General features: G+C 36.0%; 1 protein-coding gene and 1 long non-coding RNA gene across 2 annotated transcripts; one reads left to right on the plus strand and one right to left on the minus strand.

Annotated features, from left to right (window-relative positions):
• The first annotated feature begins 442 nt into the window (after positions 1-442).
• LOC113301945 lies at positions 443-6,159 on the plus strand. Its single transcript, XR_003336558.1, has 3 exons — positions 443-2,642; positions 3,359-3,469; positions 5,934-6,159. It is a non-coding gene; the product is annotated as an uncharacterized LOC113301945 (long non-coding RNA).
• Positions 6,160-15,959: 9,800 nt separating this feature from the next.
• LOC113301775 (D-xylose-proton symporter-like 2) lies at positions 15,960-20,211 on the minus strand. The gene is made up of 14 exons (XM_026550591.1): positions 19,967-20,211; positions 19,721-19,818; positions 19,538-19,616; positions 19,271-19,330; positions 19,068-19,134; positions 18,860-18,984; positions 18,537-18,638; positions 17,960-18,328; positions 17,831-17,878; positions 17,642-17,704; positions 17,289-17,369; positions 17,060-17,158; positions 16,806-16,943; positions 15,960-16,418 (listed from the first exon to the last, which is right to left on the minus strand). The coding sequence occupies exons 1-14, from the start codon at positions 20,018-20,020 to the stop codon at positions 16,287-16,289; spliced, it is 1,515 nt and encodes a 504-aa protein (XP_026406376.1). The 5' UTR covers positions 20,021-20,211; the 3' UTR covers positions 15,960-16,286.
• Positions 20,212-21,598: the final 1,387 nt, after the last annotated feature.

Here is a 21,598-nt window from a genome sequence, read left to right on the forward strand (position 1 = left end):
TTACATGAGATTTGTATTTTAATTGTTAGGGGTTTTGATCATGATGTATCAACATAATCGTCTAATATGGATTCATCTTTGGCTATTAGACACGAAAATTACAAATCAATAAGTTAATACATCTTTAATTAGACATAATTTTCAAATTTATTTCCATCACACATGCGTCTCCTCCTCACATATATTTCCCCTCATATAAACAATACTCCAAATTAGGGATTTGTTATTCATCGTTGAAATCCCGTAAACGTATTTTTTGACCAACCAAAAGTTAACTCGTAGAGACAGAAAAAAAAATCGCCTAATCTAACCCTCTAATTTTTTTGGCTGTTTAATCTAAAAATATCTCAATAGGGTGTGAAATTAAAGCATTGGTTGACTCCTTTTTATGTGGATAAACAAAAATTTGTCAAATTAAAATGCTCGTTTGATGATTGAGCGACATTGAAAAAAAGAAACTCAATGCATATGTTATTTGTTAATGGTTTATATTGAGTGTTTAGATTGAAATTATTCATTAAAACACTATGCATGTAGTTTTCAATTCAATGGAGATTTTCGGTATTTCTTTTGTTTTAGATTTTTTGTTTATATGAAGAACACCAAGAACGCCATGACGAAGAAGATGATGAATAATACCGCGTAAATATATACACAATCTGTGTATGTGTTTACCCTAAAAAAATCAAGGAAGAAAACAATAATCAACAACTCACGTAATTCTCTATGTCCTCAATCCAAATGTATTAAAAGATCTTGTTCGGTTACTTTTAATTAGTAGTACTATATAAGGGTATCCCTATGTAAATCATGTGTATTACCTTAATTGACAGACATAACAGGGCATGTTCCTACTAGCAAAATTATTGATGAAGATGATAACCTGTAATACCCCAAAAAAATTACCAGCATGTATATAAATAGTTTTAGGTGCGAATGAGACCCTTGGTGCAATTTAGTATTTCAATTAGCATTACCCCAAGTTATTATTAGAAAACCTCTTCCTCCTAGTTCTCTGTCATATAAGAATTGGAATATTTATAGGAGGAAATACACAGTGCTTAGTATCATATCAATAGATTTAATTTGGGAGAAAATGAAAGAGTTAACAAGTAGTTATCGAGCGGTAGTATTTGTTTGAATTTACTTTTATCCCCATGGTATAATCAAGTTCTTATTGTTTATCATAGAATTCACTTGTTTGTGTTCCTTAGGGATTGAATAGTGAAAGTCATTCTGGATAAGTACATAAGGATTTGTTACTACAAGGTTGAGGCAAGTTTGTTCGATTACTTAGCCTTGAATACATGTAGAAGTGGCAGCCGAATATCTAGTATGTATTCTATGAGCTTGTGATTTAATCAGTGGTGAAGCCAGAGCTTGAAAATAAGGGGGACTAAAATATTTTTACATAAATTGTGAATATTTTGGTGGACTAATTATGAAATACTTGATAAATTCAAAGCTTTTTTTTTCTCCTGGTTTTGCTAATTTTAAGGGGGGCTAGAGCCAGGGTTAGTCAACCCTTGGATCCGCCCCTGAATTCAATCAATCTCTTATTATTGATTAATGGTCATCTGATGGGGTAAGTGGATGTCGTTATTTTGTTGTGTGATATGGCGAAGATGGTAGTAATTATAACTAAATTCAGTAGATATTCGATAGTCTGCTTCCATTTCCTATTGGAGAAATTTTTGCTCTAGACAAGTTATTTTAGTCTTGATCTTAGGTTTAATTATTTGGGTACATGACTATGTGAGTACTAGCGATCTAAGGTATTGGATATGTTAGAGCATTGCTCGGTCGAACTCACAAGTGTTGCTATCTCAAGCTTGTTGTCAAATTTAGTTGTCAAAACTATATCTTGATCATTTCTAGTCTACAATTAGTTAAGTCTCGAATTAGGATAGAAAATATAGTTGAGAAATGGACATCACAGCAGTCATCACTACGTTCTAGCGTTTGAAGGCGAAGATCAACCGAAGCTTTTGGAGAACTTCTTCAACAAAAGGTAAGTGAATACTGGACCATCTATTTCTCAAGTTATATTCACCTTTCTATCTTTGAGACGTTGTCGCGTAGCTAATTAGACTATCATAAGCATATCAAGAATTTTGAGTCAAGATTCTTCTTAACTACTTTATGACTACTTTATGTGATTTGTTATTATTGTGTGATTCATCTCATAATAATATTATAGAATTGTTGGTGTGAATGATCTTGTCGAGCTAGCTCCAAAATCTAGAATACATATATGTGTTCCATCGCCAATAAATGGTCCTTAAGTATTATTTAATTGTCTCTTGTTCTTTAAACATGTTTATTCAAGATAAAAAGATGTTTCAATCTTATGTGATAAACTATGATAAAACCCGTGAGAACGAGTAACCACAATTGGTATAATTAAAAGTTATTCAAAGTTTGTGTATTATAATTTGGTTCATAGACCGTGTTAGAGAAGTTCATTTTTCTTATTAAGGATTGACTACATACCCTTATCTCCTTAAGAAAATTCAGTTCCACGGCTCATGTAACAAGAGGTATCACCAAGAAGGATGCAATAGAATCCGTCAACGTCTACATATGTGAAGGAATCAAATCATCAAGGAACCAAAAGAACATATCAACCAGAAATGCAAAAGGTTCTTCCTCAACTTGTCTTTTATCTATTTGTCAACATGATAATGATTTTAGGGTTAAACTGAAGAACTTCGTACATAATAGGAATGATTTGAAATTTTGAGTCAACCGTTCCTTAGATGAGATAACTTACTATTAATACTCATTGGCTAAGTCGAAAAATACTCTGAGTAAACCGAGGGTAGAACTTAGTGAGTTAACAAACATCTCTGAAGACTTAGAAAAACTAAACGATCCTACCATCGATGAGTTTTTCAACAATGAGAAGGAATTCTCTGCTCAGGCTATTAAAAACCTGATACATTGCTAGGAAACTTCTTGTGAGAATTTATTATTACTTTTGAAAAGGATAACTAGAATTTCGTATAGCAAAAATTGTGATTACACAAGCTATTCCCAACGATTTTCATCTGGTATGTTTTTAGATTTATTTATTTAAATTCTAGAGTTTTTGGAAGATGAACTTGTAGTAGGTAATCATTATTGGTTTAATTATTACAAAAGTCTTATGAAAGTTTAAATCAAGCTTGATAGATCAGAAGCTATAAAAGTTTATTTATTTTGTAATCTATATGTATTTATAGTTTTGCCACTAAAATTGGCAAAGGGGGACATTGTTAGAGCACTGCTCGGTCGAACTCGCAAGTGTTGCTATCTCAAGATTGTTTGTCAAGTTTAGTTGATCAAAACTATATCTTGATTTCTAGTATACTTATAGGTATGTCGCGGATTAGGATATAAACGTGTAGTTGAGCATTGGACTTCACGGCGTTCACCATTTGAAGAAGAAGATCTCCTGAAGACTTTGGAGGAACTTCAACGACAAAAGGTATGTGACGACTAAAACTTATCTATCACTCAGAATTCTATTCAATTATATCTTCTAATGATAAAAATTCGTATAGCTATATAGACTTTATATTATACACATTGAAATTTCGAGTCGGCTTTATCTCGTTAATATAATTCTCGAAATATGAGATTAAAGATTAGAATGCTTCATCATCTACTTGACAACTTTAGTTGTCAATAATTCATTTGTTGGAAACTAAATATTAAGTCAAGATTGATCATGTGAAAATTACCTTGAACATCTTACATGATTTGTGTGAGACAATCATTTGATGTTAACTCGGGATGTTTCGTACTAATCAAATAATCATTTGAAAATTACTTGAAGCTAGTGGTATGTGTAAGATTACCATTGTCTTTCTTCTAATGATGCTTCAAATCGATTAAAGAGAGTTTTAGAACAACTACCAATTTCTGGATACAACACAGTATGCATACTCTTCTGTGTACGAATGGTGAAATACTAGTTGGGTGCAAAACTCTTGCTTGCGAACAGGTTTACCTGTTGGGTCCGGAACTATTGCTTGTGAACTATGTTTGCGAACAACAAGACTAGGCAAGGTCCGGAACTGTAGTTTGCGAACAGGGTTTTCCAACTCAGTGGGTAGGTTTTGAATTGGCAGTTGACAAGTTGTTCACATACTTTGTGTGCAAACTATTTGTCTACACACATGAACTCAGGTTCGTTTGCGAACTTTGCTTGTGAACTAAAGTGAATGAATTTCAATGTTTTTAATGTATGTGAACTTGGTTTTCAAACCATGGCATCAGGTTCATGAATTGGTTCTTGTATAAGTACTTTGTACACATACAAACCAAGTTGATTTTGTTTCAAATGCTTCACATATATTTCCATGATATATTGAGCATTTGGACAACTCTCTTAAAACACATTTAGATACATTTGTCCATCTATCAAGATTGGTTGATTATCATATTGAGTCTAGAAGTGTGTGATGAAAATAGCTGAGCCAAAAGTGTTCATATGGCTAACTTCGGTTAACGGTTATTGAGCCAACTCAATATACATGTTTAAGTACGGTTCATCCATATCTGAACATAAGTATATTTCATTTGTATGTATCAAGATAAACCATCTAATGGTGGATATTGATTGCTTATTTTCTAAGAAAACTTAGCTTGAATGTTAAATCAGGTTTTCATCTAATGGTGAATATTAATTGTTTTGTTAAAAATCTATATTAGCTTTGATTGTAAGCAACCCTAATTTGAAAGACTATATAAGGAGGAACTCTAGCATCTGGGAAACCTAATCCGGACACTTCCGCGTGTCCTAGTTGCAAACTAGAGTCGATTCTCCATTAACCTAGGTTTCCAGTTCTTCTGAAAACCATTACTAGGTTTAATTCGTGAATCCAGGTCCATCTATTTTCTATGTAGTTATGTATCGTGATCTTACTTTTTCTTTCTATTGAGTTTAATCTTCTCTAAGATTTTCTCGAGATTTATATCCGATAGATAAGATATAAAAAGTAAGCACAACAGTTTCTTCGTCTCAGACTCTTATGATTCCGCAATAACTTTTTTGTTAATCAGTTAGGTTAATGTGAGGTGACTAATATTTCTAGGCTGCTCTTCGAGAATAATAAGACCAGATTATTAGTTGAGTTTCCTGTTCACCTTGACCTTTATTTTAAGACGGAAATAACAAACAGAATAGGCTTATCTGTGGGAGACAAATTTGTTTATAAATCTTCGACTTTGGGTCATACAACTTCTAGGTTGTAAAGGACGTCATCTAGGGGAATCAAGTGCGCAGAGTCTTGCGATATTCAAGAGGCATAAGGAACACGATGGTAACTTAATCGGTGTGAGACTTGGTTAGGGCTCAACTACGTTCCAGTCTGAAGTTAACTTGTAGTAGGCTAGAGTTCGTAGCGGTTTAATACAGTATGGTGTTCAATTATGGACTAGGTCCCGGGGTTTTTCTGCATTTGCAATTTCCTCGTTAACAAAATTTCTGGTGTCTGTGTTATTTCATACTTTCTTTATATAATTGAAATATCACGGGTTGTGCGTTTTCAATCACATTTGATAAATCCGACCTTGTTTGTTGGATAAAACTTGATTGTCACTCGGACATTGGTCTTTGGTACCATCCGAGTTAGTCTCATAACAATCAGGTTCCCGGATTTCTATATGTTTGATTTAATGATTGTGTTGAGAAAGAGATAAAGCTCTTTGATATCTTTCTTAATTGTGTCTCATTAAGTTGGTGCTCTCGGAATTTTATTGGAGTTTAATCCATACAGATTGCCGAACGAAAAAGTTGGGTGTGGTTATTGTGCCCCGCGTTTTCATAATTAATGTCATATTTTATTGGCTTGCGATATATTTGTATACCATTTTTACATGTCTATGTGGTTCGATAATCCAGTGAAATTTCTTGAATTTTAACTCCTGTTGATTATCTTTTTCAGGTATAGTTAGGAATCTTGAAGGAGTCTGATTGATTCCAGTTTCGGTGGATATTCTGAAGATATCTAACTGAGGATGGACATCTATAATTTTTCTATTACTTGTTTTCGTTATGCATTTGTGATAGTGGGGATAATTGAACTTGGCTAATTCTAATCATTTTGTCGTCGGTTAAACATTATTTATTTGTGGATCCTTTTGATGTCATCAGAACACCATATGTATTAATTTTTGACATCTTCATTTTATGTCAAGAAATCATATTCCCTTATGCATATGCAACTGTAATAGGAATGTATTTTCCTATATTTTCTTGAGGTTTTGTACCTTTTCGCAAGATATTACTGACATATTTTCTATTTAATCATCGACTGGGGTTAAATGGAAAGTAGGGCCGTTACAATTACCAACATAGACTTCCACGTCCATAAACCAAAAATATGTGCGCCTCTCCCAAATCAAATAAAGGATTTCATTATTCTTGATTACTATTACTATGCAAGTGCAACTCTACGAATATCAAATGTGTTTCCTTAATGCATGGACGTAAGAGTCCCGATTGAATGTTGATTTTGGTAATTTGTTAATTTTGTAATGGGGGGTGGGCGTACGTGTTCTCTATATGTACCATTAGTTTAGACTCCTTATTTCGAATTCGGGCGAAGTTTACTTATGGACCCATGCAACATCAAACATTTGTTTAAAACTAAATAACAAAAGTTCAACTTAGGAAATGATCTTCCTCCATTTTTGGAAAAGAAATACTATCACTTTTTCAGTTTGGCTTATTTTTAAGCTAAAATGAAAAAGTGATAGTATCTCTTTTCCAGAACCAGAAGGAGTATGTTTTAGGAACATACTTATGCTGAGTGTCGTTTGCTCACAAATTAAATCACTTATTCTACATTCTACTAATAAGAAATATAATAGCAATATAAGTAGTTCACACGGAGAATAGTACACATCTAATTATTAAAACGTGGCATACGAGGGTTTTGTAAAACATTTTAAGCAAAACACTTTAACAAAGCAATTGAAGTAATTAAGATCAAACAATAAGGAGAACTATGTTCAAGAAATCCTTCGTCATTGCTAAACAATCATTAAACTACCATATTCATCTATCTTTTATCAATCACCCATTCTCCATGATCGCAGGAATAGTGACAAGTGTTGTTACTATCCCAAAAACTTCTAATATCACCGGATAAGGAAGTGCTCTACTATTAGATTTCATCCTCTTGAACCACAAAAAAGAAACACACTCAAGATATAAATCATTCGAATGCTTAACATTTTATGAATTTAGGTTGAACCTAACGTCAAGATCTTTAGAGAAAACTTTTGCTTATTAGTGTTTTATTTACACGCAATTGCTCAACTCTTTGAAAGGTCTCCCATTTTCTACTTGTTTATAAATTCTCTCAACTCACTATTAGCATTAATCTAATTATTCGATTAGTTCAGTAACCATCTAAACGATCTAGAAATCAATCATGTTCATTCAAATTAGTAAAAACAAGAGAGCATGTGTGAGAAACTCAACACCAACTCATATACATATATTAACAGGAAAATGCTTGAGTTTAAGACAGAAATATTGCATTTGACAAAATAAGTGGTGGTATTAATTAAAATTTTCAACTAGGGGACTTCTTTCTTTTCCCTCCCTGTCAAATATGAAAATGACAACCATGTCCTAAATCCATGTGTATTTGGCGTTGTCTAGAAGTTTCCGTTTTTAAATGGAAAACATGACAATTAGGTGTACGACTTTGATTACACCAGGAATTACAGGTGACAACATGCATTCCACCATGTGTAGGATATATGGTCACTTAAGAGCGTCCACAGTGATACGAGTATAACCAAAGACTAAAAAAAAAGACCAAATTTGGATTTAGTCCGTCATGTGGCGTAGTGGGAAAAGAATATATTTGGTCGCGCGTTGATAAACATTACGTCTGGGATCAGGCGTTGGTAAAGATAACGCCCGAATGGGGCGTTGGTAAAAATAACGCGCGAGTGGGGCGTTGGTATAGTATACGCTTCAGAAACAAAAAAAAAAAAAAAGGGGCGGAGGTATAAAGCCCGCCCCATGCAAGTTTTATAAATTGTGAAAGTGGGGCGTTAAGTATATGAACGTCCCATTTCGCGCGTTGTCTTTACCAACGCCCCATCGGGCGTACATTATATCAACGCCCCGTTTCAGGCGTACATTATATCAACGCCCCTTGTGTAGCGGACATTATATCAACGCCCGATGAATGGCGGAGATTATATCAACGCCCGATGAATGGCGGAGATTATATCAACGCCCGACTATATTTGGATTTGGTCTTGATCGCAGACCAAATTTGGTCTGGATTTTACTCTTTGATCAAATTTTGATCGATGGTCCGTCCCACTACGCCAGCCCACTCGACTGAAAATTTGGGTTTACTCGTCCATTGCAGTTGCTCTGACACCAATAATACAACAAGGTGTACATCTAATTAATTTATATTTAGGAATTGTAAGTTCGGCCTTATGGGCTTAGGTCTATGGGCTCTCTCTTACATCAGGACGCCAATGGCGATGTAACAAACAAATGCTACTCCCTCCGTTCCACTTAATATGAGTGTTTAGGGTTATTTTTTTGTTCCACATTACTTCATAGTTTTTATATTTTTCCCACAAAACTACCAACAATACCCTCACAATTTGTCTTGGAACCATAAGTTTATTTTTAAATACACTAATAGCAATTAATGTTTGAAGACTTTTCTCAAGGGCATAGATAGATTTTTTTATATCTCTCTCCATTTCTTAATCTGCGTGAAAACTCCTAAAACATCATCTAAATTGGAACGAAGGGAGTATTATTTTGATGAATTCACAACATGGCCACTTTATGCGAAGTTGTGTATGTCTTGTGAAAGCTTCACAATAATATAAAACTTACAAATATTATATTATAGTTTGAGAGATGTTTTTTAAGTCTGGAGTTTTTTTTATTATTCTAGAAACTATCATATAGTCCTAGAAATAATATAATAAAGTTAGTTTGGTCCTATTGACTTAGTCAAATGTCTGTTTGATCTTTTTAAAAAATATATATTGTTGTTTGGTCCTAGAGGTGGACAATACCCACGAGGGACGACGTCATGGATGATGTAATTGTCTTTTGCTAGTGACAGAAATACCCTTTTGGGACCATATATATACTCAATTGTTAAGAGAGAAGGGAATCATTTTAAGTTTTGTTGTCTCTCTCCTCTCTTTGGCTTATGAAGATGATGAAGAAGACGATGATGAAAATAATTCTTCTTCTGCTTCTTCCGTTTTTCTAGGTTTTTGATGATGAAGATTTTTGTGTTCTTCTTCTCTGCTACTATTGTTGTTGTTGAAGATGATGAAGATTAAAAGAATTAACTCTATTTTTAGATATTTTTTTTTTGACGTTCATTCGAAAAAATGAACTCTGATTTTTGTTGTGTGTTCATGTTAAAGAATAGACTCTGTTTTAGATCTTGAATTACTAAGTGTTCATTCGAAAGAATGAACATGTTTTTTATGGATTTTTGTTGTGTGTTCATGTCAAAAAATGAATTCGGTTTTATATCGTGAATTGACGAACACTTTATTTTTTGTGTGTTCATTTTAAGGAATAAACCCTGTTCTAGGTTTGAATTAGTTTGTTTTTGATTGGGTGTTCATTTTAACGAATGAACTCTGATTTTTGTTCATAATAATGAACTTTGATTGGGTGTTTATTTTGACGAATGAACTCTGATTTTTGTTCATAATGATGAGCAAAGATTGAGTGTTCATTTTGAAAGAATGAACTCTGATTTTTGTTCATAATAATGAACTTTGATTAGGTGTTCGTTTGAAAGAATGAACTATGTTTTCAGACTTGATTTGGTGGTATTATGAACAAAAAACAGAGTTCATTTTTTCGAATGAACTCGAATCTATAAAAAGCATTACCAAACACATGATAGTTAATCAAACAAAATGAACTCCTACAAAAGAAATAAGTAGGAAGTTTAGAGCCTAGTTAGCAATTCGACCAATGATTTGCAAATCATTCTCAAATTTTTACGTACCAGTCGGCACACTATACGGTCGTTCAAATGAAAGTCCGACCTGAGTACGGGAACTTTCTGAGCTTCCCGACAAACTCACGTATTTTCCGTCCCGTACAGAAATCCATCACTTTAAGTCAGCCCACTAATTACTAAGCCCATTAGCTAGCGAACCTTTTTTATTAGTTACACATTAAGCCCAACGCTCATTAACCTTTCATCCCTCAATTTTTCCAAACAATTTCCAAATAGGGATTGGAACACACTTGGTTTACGCTTGATAACTAAGACTTATACCACTGTGCCACTTATTCGTCATAAAAGAATTTTAAAAATCTAAATAATACACATTCTTTTGCCGTCCCGAACATTTTTCATACCCCGAATTACTAATTAGGGTTCAGAGTTCATCAGAGAGCATGAGCAAAAATAATTATGGAAATAGAAAAGTTACGAAAATTAATATTAAAATAATACGGAAAGATTATTTTGTTCATTTTATATTTTTAAATAATTATGAACCAAACAGGAAACGCCTTTTCCCGCTGGATCAAATAGTCTTGCGACCTCCTAAAAAAGAACCACACGATAATTTCATACATAAGGATATAGATGGAAAATATCCGTAAATTACTCTTTTACTAGACTAGTCGTATACACAGTTTACCGGGACCATAATATTCAGATTAGGTATCAGAATGGTAGACGTTACCGTTATAATGAGCTTTATAACTGTAATACACCGCACTTACATATGACGAACTGTAAACACATGGGTTTGGTCAGAATCCGAAGACACCAGAATGGGCCGAAGCTACCATTGACGATGACGCGTCAAGCCGATATCACCATTAACGATGACGTGGCACATGTGGGTTGCCATCGGAAGATGATTAGTGGTTGCCTAAATAACCACAGCTGTAATAGTACACGTGTACGGATAATGATAGAAGACTTACTAGAAATGATATTAGGGTACACGTGTACGGTATTTCCATATCAGGCTTTGCCTATATAAGCAGAGCAATCCTTCAGAGAGAGAGCTTTTCAGAGAATTGTACTGTGTATTGGGATTAGTCTCCTCATAAACTTGTATCAATTTAAGGGTGTTTACATTTAGCGACTTCATTGGGGACTAATCCTCAATACCACTACATAAACCCAGAATCATGGATTCGGGTACGCCACGCAATCGTGTGTCCAAAACCAAGACGCATATGCTAATCGACCATCTTATCACTAAATCGAGTCAGGTAGCTTTAGGGCTGAACATGGTTTCGGTTTTCCGCTGGAACCGGACCGAACCAGACCAATTATGAAAAAACCAAACCGAACCATTTACTAATGGATTGGTTATGGTGTAGAAAGTGGAAAACCGATAGTGTTGGTTTTGGTTTGGTGTGACCTCTAAAACCGAACCAAAAACCATCGGAAAACCGATTAATTTTTAAACTTAATTTCTACCTTGATTAACAAGTATTAGATTCTAACCATTGATTTAGAGGATATATAGAAACCCTAAATCTAATATTTCAGTATGATATTTTCCCTCTTTCTCTTTCTCCTTCTCTCAGTCGCCTCCCTTCTCCACCACTAACTACAGCAGTCACTGCTGCTACTCGACTTTCTTCTTCCTTTCTTCATTCTTTTTTGTGTATCAGTAACTAAATTAAGATATATTATATATCTTCTTTTGATCTCTATATTTAGAGTAAACTTTAACTATTCTTGATATTTTTTTATTTATTTATTTTGTCTGTAAATTTGTGTAAACCAATACTATCGGCAGCTACGATTTTTTTATCTGTAAATTTGGGTATCTTTTTTTTTTTGTTTGAATCGTTTGACATAACTATTGGTTAACCAAAAACCACTGGGACAAACCGAAACCGGCTGGAACCATTTAGATACCGAACCAATGGTTAATGGATTGGTTTGGTTTAGATTTTTAGAAACCGATAATATTGATTTCGGTTTGGATAGAAACCGAACCAAAACCGATCATGAACAGCCCTAGGTAGCTTCATTAGAACACCAACGGAAAAGACAAGGATTCGACCCCATGGATACCGAAGCGGAACCCGAAGTAGGATCTCCATTTAGAGCCGAGGAAGGAGGGGATCCGGAAGATAGAGCTGTACGTGAAGAGTATGGATAGGGCTGCACATGGGCGGGTATGGGCGGGTATAAGCTAAAACCAACCTCGCACCCACATACTGCGGTTTTTTTTTTCATAACCAACCCCGCACCCACAAACAGCGGGCGGGTTTTGTTACCCGCCCGCTACGGGTTGGGCGGGTATGGGTTTAAACGGGTTTAAACCCGCTTTATATTCAAGTATTTAGAGTAACTTCTATTCTCCTTGATTAAGTGAGAAAAAAAAACCAAAACCCCCAAAATATTCATATCTAGGAAGTTCACAGATGAAGATTAAGTGTTGAATCTGTTGATTTTTCGATTGTTGTCGATTTCTGGTGAAGATTCGAAGTTGTTGTTGTCGATTTCTGGTGAAGATTTCTGGTAATTGTCGTTCGTAGGTGAAGAAGAAGAACTGAGGAGGAAGAAGAGGAGAGGCCGAACAGAGAGAAGAGTGTAGAAAGTGAATGAGGGTTATCAGTTATCCTATCTACTAGTATTAGGGTTTCATAATGGACGATTAGGATTAGTTTTATCTAATGGTATATAATCTGCGGGTTTTTTGGGCGGGTATGGGCGGGTATTAGCTTAAACCAACCTCGCACCCACAGACAGCGGTTTTTTTTTTATAACCAACCCCGCACCCATAACGGACGGGTATGAATTAAAAACCCACGGACTTAGCGGGTACGGGTGGGTTTGGGTATCGTGGGCGGGTCTTGTGCAGCCCTAACTATGGACAAATCTTTTCTAAATTCTTTCGAGAAATCAAGTTTACCAAGTATCAACAGGAAATGGCATATATGCATATGTTAAATATCTTTTCGGGAGAAGATCCACACAAATACATTAAGAAGCATTTCCCAAAGAAAATCACTTTCTCGGAAGAAGATAGAATGGCCGAAATCGGGCATTTATGACCCCTTTACATTACAGTTTCAGTAGGGGAAAGTATATTAAACAGCCAGTGGGGTCGACTTGGATAGTCAGCGCATCCGATCACTCGACATGATAGATGAAATCCCAGACACAGATGAAAAACGATCTCAACAATATCGAGATCGACTAGCAAGATCCTATAATCAACACGTTAAAGAAAGGCACATTGAAAAAGGAGACTTGGTACTCGCTATAGCCCCACATGTCTAAAGAAAAGACAGTGCGGTAAAATTCGCACCAAACTGGGAGGGGCCTTTTCGAATCCGCAAAGTAGGAGGGACTGGATACTACAAACTCGAGCACGCTGAAGGCTCCAAAATCAAAGGGAAGCGAAATCCCAAAATCCAGGGGCGGAACTACCTTGTGACTAGGGCTAGCTTAAGCCAGCCCTAACAAGAGAAAAAGTCATTTTTTTCAAAGCCTTTTTTAAGTTGGACCACAATTAGTCTATGAGTTTTATTCTTAAACAAGCCCTGAAAAAAGCTTCAGCCATCCCCATATCCAATGTCTAGTTCCGCCACTGCCAAAATCAATGGAATCTGGTTGAAAAAATTTCATGCTCAAGTGAAATTCACTAGCACATCCAATACAACAACTGTATGCACTGTCCAACATAAGGATGTTACTTCGGAAAACCTTCTACTTTAATATATCTTGTTTTACAAATAAAAAAATGACTCTTCCAATGGCACAAGTCATTCTTGGTTTTAATTAATTCCAAAATAAGAATAACATGATACAAATACGTGTTAGGAATCGATTCACCAAAAAAGGCATAGGGATAGAACCCAAAACTGCCAGCTGAGAATTCCTTCTAGGAAGAACATGACCCCACAAAAGGTATGCAGACAAATACCGGACGTGAGGAGTACAATACACAATCAATTCGCACAGATGGAGCAACATAAACAAAGGAGAGGACAAACGGATATAAAACACATACCTCCCCCACTCTTTTCTCTCCTCACAACAAGGTATGAAATACCTTCGTGATTTTTCATTCCGCTAAGGATAAAACTTAACCCGATAAGGCATATACAGAATTTGCCTTAGACATAAAACCCCACGATAGAGATACCATCACATCCGATGGGAAGACTATAACACAAAAATGCAACGGACAAAAACAAAGTCTGGAAATCGCATTGATAGTCATCATTACAAATACAATAATACTAACTACAAACCACGAAATGACAGCACCAGGGGAGAGCTATCCACATTTACATATCCAAATCAAGGAGCCCAAATATATATGTATATATATATATACATATTACATATATGTCATACGAGAAGGTGACAGAGTACTAAGGTAACAAACGAAGCTCTTCCCGAGCTTGATCCAATGCAGCCTTGACTGTATCCATCCCGCACAATGCAGAAAGCACACGAAAGAATGCCATCAAGCGCTGAGCCTTGTAATAGCGGTAATAAACAAAAAACAAGGGAGGCAGCAAGGACCCTCGTCCCGAGCCTCATCCATCAGGCGTTCAGAATTAACCACAAGAGTGTCCCAATGATCATGTCGGGACCCAAGATGGTCAAAGACAATGGGAAGAACCCGAGAAAGTTGTTCAAGTCGAACAATTTTCAGAATCAAACGAATACGAGACATTGTTAATGAAAGAAAGAAAGGGAGTAACTACAACAAAACAAGGAAACCAGTTCCATTTATAGGAAGGAAAAGAGAAGAAGACGATTAATTGCAGTAATTAGTGAACCTAATTATGGCTAACAACAAAAGCTAAAAGGGAAAAGACAATAAGATTGCAACTCCAACAGAACCCTGCGATTAGGTATCACAGGATCGGGCAATAGCTTGGTCCACCTTTTCCAGAAAAACACGAGCCTCATCCAAAGACCGACGTGCCGCCACACATTCCATATCTACCTCAAGAAAAAGCTGATGAGTGCGCTCCAACACCTCGGGGGAAACCTTCGCCTGAAGCGCCATTCCGTAAGTCTCTGATTGCTCCACCATAGAGATCTACGAGAAACTTAGGACCATATCTTGATATCATCATCGGATGCGACGAAACGGATAGATCAAAATCTACACCAGGGGCTTTTGGGTTTGGGAGTGGGACCCGAAGAGACAAAACACATAACCATGGTCTATAAGTGAACATTCGGCAAACTGCCAAGGGGCTAGCATAACCACCCCAATGATAATAGGAAGGGGGCCTGAGAAGACCAGTCCAAAATAAATACAATCAAAAGAAAGAACAACATGAAATATCGTGAGCAGCAGTTGCCAATTAGAACTTTATGTCGGTTAATTATCCCGAAGGAAATAAGGAGGAAGAAAGAGTAAGAGCAAAGGGGCTTCGGTCGATGTATATCTAGATCCGAAGCTATGACCAAAAAGGGGCTTCAAGAAGACAAGAGGACGAAAGTCTGTCGGATTAATAATTCTGAAGGTACACTTTCTCATGAACTGTGAGTGATTGCCAAGCCTTCAAATCTTGACAAAACAGTCAAGGGGCTAATGTAAACACATGGATTTGGTCAGAAGCCGAAGACACCAGAATGAGGGCTTCGGTGATGTCCAGCCGAAGCCACCATCGACGATGACACATCAAGCCGAGATCACCATCAACGATGATGCGGCACAAGTGAACTGCCCTCGGAAGATGGTTCGAGGTTGCCTAAATAATCCCAGCTGTAACAGTACAGGCTAATGACAGAAGACTTACCAGAAAAGATATGAGGGTTCACTGTACGATATTTCCATATCAGGCTTTGCCTATAAAAACAGAGCAACCCTTTAGAGAAAGGCAGAGCTTTTCAGAGAATTGTACTGTGTATTGGGATTAGTCTCCTCATAACCTTGTATCAATTTAAGGGTGTGCCATCTATTATTGTGTTAAGTAACGAGGATAAGTCTAAGCCTTCTCGAACTTTGGTATCAATATGCAGCAGTTCCTTTACATATATGTTGCTTATCAAAAATACATAGATATTAATTGCAGCAACTTCTGTAACTTCACAACTGTACTTCCAAAATGATTTACTTTTACAGAACCCTTGCTTCAGAAGAGGGATTTCAATTTATGGTTTTACAACTACTGTATATGCAAAAGACCATATCGAAAAGAAACTGATGTCTAAAGTGCACCGCCTTACCGCGAATTGCTGGTCAACTACAGATAGTTCTAATATAAGTGAGAAACTATCACATCAACATGAAGAATGATGAAATTGCTTTTACAGAATCTTGGCCTCTATTTCCTCAAGTGTCAGCCCCTTAGTTTCTGGCACAATGAAGTATATGAAGACGAGGGCCAGTAGAGCTATCACCCCAAATACAACAAACAGCATTCCGGCCCCAATCAATGTCTGCAAATAAAATCCACAACCAACACACATCAGCTCTTCTGTTTAACAGTGAATTATAAGATTTTTAAAGAATACAGAGGATTCCAGTGAATCTGACTGTAAATGCTACAGTCAGATATACAGTTGATCAACAAATGGGTTATTCTGTTATCTAATAATATAATGAATCGTTCAGTTCACCATTTACTACCAACAGACTTTTCAATATGATTCAAAGTATTCAAACAGTCTGAAGTTAATAAGAAGCAAATGGTCAATGGTGAAATATCATGACCTTATTACTTCTATCAACTCAGGTTGTTGTTACAAACTAACTGCTCCGGTGTTTAGAAACAAGTTATTAAGAACTATGAAAAAGAAACAGCATCAGAAAGATGAGATAAGTACCTCAACTGGAGAGAAAGCGAACGTGACTAGTGCATTTGAAGCAAAGTTCACAAGAACTGCGATACTTAATCCACGTCCTCTAAGACGCAATGGGAAAATCTCCGAAATCATTAACCAGCCAATGGGTCCAAAGGATAGCTGCAGAATTAGACAAGGCTTGTTACAGAATTAAAACTAAATGTAGATAAAAAGCCGAAGCATATAACACAAGAGGACACTTTGAAACAAAATGTCTAAAACAAAGTCTTTCATACCTGATAACATCCAACATACAGCAATAGGGCACAAACAGCAATGAATGGTGCATTATTCAAGAAAGTGTAATATGATGCAAGTAAGAACAAAGAAACTGCCTGCAATAATAACCAAAATACTATTTAGTCAGCGAATGACGAAACCCCTAACCACAGATTTCATGCCTTAAGTATCATTGGCGTTTAGTAGGAGCTAATGCATTAAACGAAAGTAGTATGTACAACTTACAATGCCGCTGACACCGCCAAGAAGTAAAGGTCTTCGCCCAAGTTTATCCACCACAAGGACCGCTACTCCAGTCATTATCAACTACAAAAGAGAAGAAAATTAAGGCTTTCAGAAGTTGGGTACGTACGATACATCAATAGTTACTCGTATAATTGAATGCATTGCACAAATAGAACTGGTACCAGGGTGGGGCTTAGAATAGATATGTTGCAATTTCTCTGTCATGTCCAGTTACTTGTTTGAGCAATTTTACTACGTGAAGACCATCCTCTTTGTGTAAAAACTAGGTTTCATGGTTGAGAATTAGGTGATGGGCAAATTAGATTCATCTAAAACAAAGAAATAAGACCCACCTTCAGTAAACCTAGAAGAATTGAGACCCGGGTAGCATCAGATGCAGCAGAAAACCCTGCACTCTGCAAAATAATTAAAAAAGAGAAGAAAGATTAAAGGATGAAGGTGGACCAGTGCTTCTGTTAACACGGACTATTTTACGAGAAAAGAATTAAGTAACAATACAAAGTCATACACATGTAGTTTACCTTGAGAATTGTTGCAGCATAATATAACACACTTGGTTGCCCTGTGATCTGCCATGTGAGAGTCATACAATGTATATTATCGAACAATTAGGCTTTTAAAATTACAGAACATTGGGTTAATGATAATACCTGCTGGAACAAAACCAATCCAGCACCAATAGTAAGTGCTTTCAAGCATTTTCCTTCAAAGATATCCCTGAATGAGGACTCCTTTTCTCCTTCAACATAAGAAAGCTCATTCAGCATTTCATCTACTTGTTCTGGAGCTGAATCACCAATGGTTTCACCCCTCAGCCGGCACAAACAACATATTGCAGTTTGTCTTGCCTCCTCTGTATTTCCCTTCCCTTGTATGGCGCATAATAACAACCATCGTGGTGATGGAGGCAACCACCACATTCCAATTCCCATAAGCAAAGATACAGGAATACTAGTAGCATACATATAACGCCATCCTGCAACTATATCAATTTCCAGACTGCCAACTGTATAACCTAACTGCAAGAAAGATGAAACCCAGTATTTACAAGTTCAAGGTTTTATCACATACAGAAATTGATGTAGAAGTTTGCAGAAACCACAACATTGCGTGGGGTATTATACCAGACATAATAACTACTCATCAACTACCTCGGAATGTATTTTGTAACTAACACTTCCACTTCCACAATAATAAACAACAAGGGTAGAAATGTGAAGAACTTACAAGCATTCCTAGAACTATAAAGAGCTCTTTAAGAGAAATCAGTCGTCCTCGTATCTGACTTGGTGCAGTCTCAGCAATGTACATTGGAGCAGCGTGCATTGCCTAAAAGCATAGCAGGAAATCAAAAACTCTGGCAAGAAACAAGTTTACTACAGAAACTGTGGAACACTGCTACACGCAGTCTCTTGGACCTAGAGAACTATGGTGAGATTTTCTAACGCAGTTAATCACTTTGTCCTTATTGTGTATGTGCACTTGGAAACACCACAAATCAAGACGCTGTGCACAATAAAAGGTTTGATAGGAATAGGATAGTTACTTACCAGTCCAATTCCCATACCATATACTACGCGTCCGATCACCAAAATCGCAAAGTTGGGTGCAACTGCTGTTACTAGAGCTCCAACAAGATAAAGCAAAGAGGACGTAATCAACTCCCTTCGTCTTCCTTCAAAAATAAATTTTCTGATTTAGGTTTCACCACGCAATGCACTAGATCATATAATCTCTTAATGTGCAAGAAGAACAAACCTAGGAAGTCAGCGATGGTAAAAGCCAAGATAGAACCAATCAAGGCCCCATACAATGAACCGCTGACCTATAACCATGTAAACACCAAAATGGGAATAAAAAAAATGAAATATACACACAAAGGTGAAACTATTTCAAAACCATTTAGCTTAAAACGCCGTGAATACGTAGCAAGACAAATCAAAGATGAGTTAAGAACTCACAACGAGCCCAATCTCCACAGATGACAAATTATACCATGAGGTCCCGCTCAGTGTAGCTGACTGCAAAGAACCAGAATTATTAAGAAATTTAGTACAATAGAACAAGGGATATATTTAGTCATTTGATAAAGACTTTATACTAATTATTCACACTATTTTCTACTAGGATGTTATCGATTTGCATATATTATAACATTTCATGAAATGCAAAGCTCAAACAACCTATCGAAATAGTAAATTGATTTCAAAGCTCAAATTTTACAATACCTCCAAAGAAATTGTGGCTCCAGATGTAGCACCGATGTCATAGCCATACAACAATCCCCCAATCGCTGGGAAGAAAAACCTAACAATTTTATCCAAGTTAAAATAAAGTATTTTTCCGTGGGTACGTATTTTACTTAACTAAGCAATAATAACTAAGAAAACATAAAATTGAAATATACTGACGGTGGGATTGCTGACAGAACAGAGTAACTCTCCAAAGAATGATCCCCATTAAGAAGTGTTTCTCTTGCATTGTCGATCTCATCTGTGGACTTATCTGACTACAGAATTCCACAAATTACAAGATAATAACAACAACCCAAAACCCAGTTTTAGAATCTGATGTTAATGCCAAAAACTGAGAGAGAAAAGTTAAGCCAAAAAGAAAGAGAGAAAGAAACTGAAATTAAATGAAAGTATCATTCATACCTTTCCGAAAAATGATAGCCTGGGCTGTTCAGGATCTGAGGACTCAGTAGCCATTTTTGGTATCTGAATTCTAGTCAATTTCTATACTAGTGCTGCTAGTTCATAGGTTTTATAGAAGATTAGGTTTCAGTGTATTTTTTATTTTTTTAAAGGAGAAAGTCTGGGTAGGTGAGAGCTCTGTTTGAGAAAACTAGAATTCGAAAGAGAAAGGAAAATTGAATTCTGAGGAAGAAAATAAAGTCAAAACTGAGACGAAGCAGTTGTACAATCAAACCAAACTCAAAATATCTTAATCTTAAGAGATACGAGTATTGTTAAACTAACTATGTACACCACCCTTGAAGTTTGTGAATTTTTATAACAACTCCCCTTGACTGTTTCGTCAACACTTACTGTTACTGACTTACTATATCCGCAATATAACCTACCTTTTATTTAACCGAAACCACTTACTGTTACCCAAGCTAAATGCTAAAATACAAAACAAAATTGAAAAAGTTTTCGAGTGAAATTGAAGTTCAAAATTGTAAATTAATATAGACAACTCGGCACTACAAATACAGGGGGAGTCACGCTGTGAGAATCGACGATTGACTCGGCGAAAATTTTCTTCTCAAACCTAGATTTCCGAACGTCTTCTTCATTAATTCAGGTGAATTTTCGTTAATTTTTCTGCACTTTCAATGATTACTGGTGATTGAGTGGTGTGGATCGATGAATAATAGTCCTAAGACCACTTCAATTAACTGTAAAATGAATCCAGATACATCTAATATTAGTAATGAAGAAGTTTCGAAAAAAATTCCTTCGATTAATTTGCCTGATGATTTATTTGAGGAAGGATTAAATCCTTGGAAATTTTCCCTCATCGGTAGATTACAACTACAGAAAACTTAATTTGTTGATGCAGCTATTATCTTAAGACATCAATGGAAATTGGTTGGTGATTGTAAACTTATACCTTTGGGAAAAGGTTTTTTCACCATTAAACTGGATAATGAATTAGATCGAAACTACATCAAAGCTGGTGAATGGGAAGTTCTCAGTCAAGTACTAAGAGTTAGAAATTGGGTTTCAAACTTTCGTCCAGCATATCAGAGAACCTCAAAAGCTCAAGTATGGGTACGTTTTCCTAGTTTGGGTCTTGAATTCTGGAAGGAAAAAATCTTATTCACCATCTGCAAAGAATTAGGGGATCCAATTAAAATTGATACTGCAACAGAAAAATGTGAAGTTGGATACTATGCTAATGTTTTGGTTGAGATGGACTTCGCTCAATCGATTCCTAGCAAAATTTGGATCAATACTAAGTTTGGAGGTTTTTTTCAAGATATTCTGATTCCTGATTGTCCTAAAATTTGTGCTACTTGTGGAATTGTGGGGCATTTAGTAACTGAATGCTACGTGGAGAAAAATAAAAATAAAGGATCCAATTCAGTTAAAAAATTTCAGGAAGTCAATAAATCTACACCAGCTAGAGTTCCTTTTGATATATGTGATAGTTCTGAAAGAGAATAAAAGGCTATAGTTCATACAATTAATGTTACTCCTTACAGTAAGTCACATGTGGAGGAAGTAATTGTAACTCCTAGTAGGTTCAACAAACTCAATACTGATGAATCAGTAATAGAA

Source organism: Papaver somniferum, chromosome 8 (genome assembly GCF_003573695.1).
Source record: "Papaver somniferum cultivar HN1 chromosome 8, ASM357369v1, whole genome shotgun sequence".
NCBI lineage: Eukaryota > Viridiplantae > Streptophyta > Magnoliopsida > Ranunculales > Papaveraceae > Papaver > Papaver somniferum.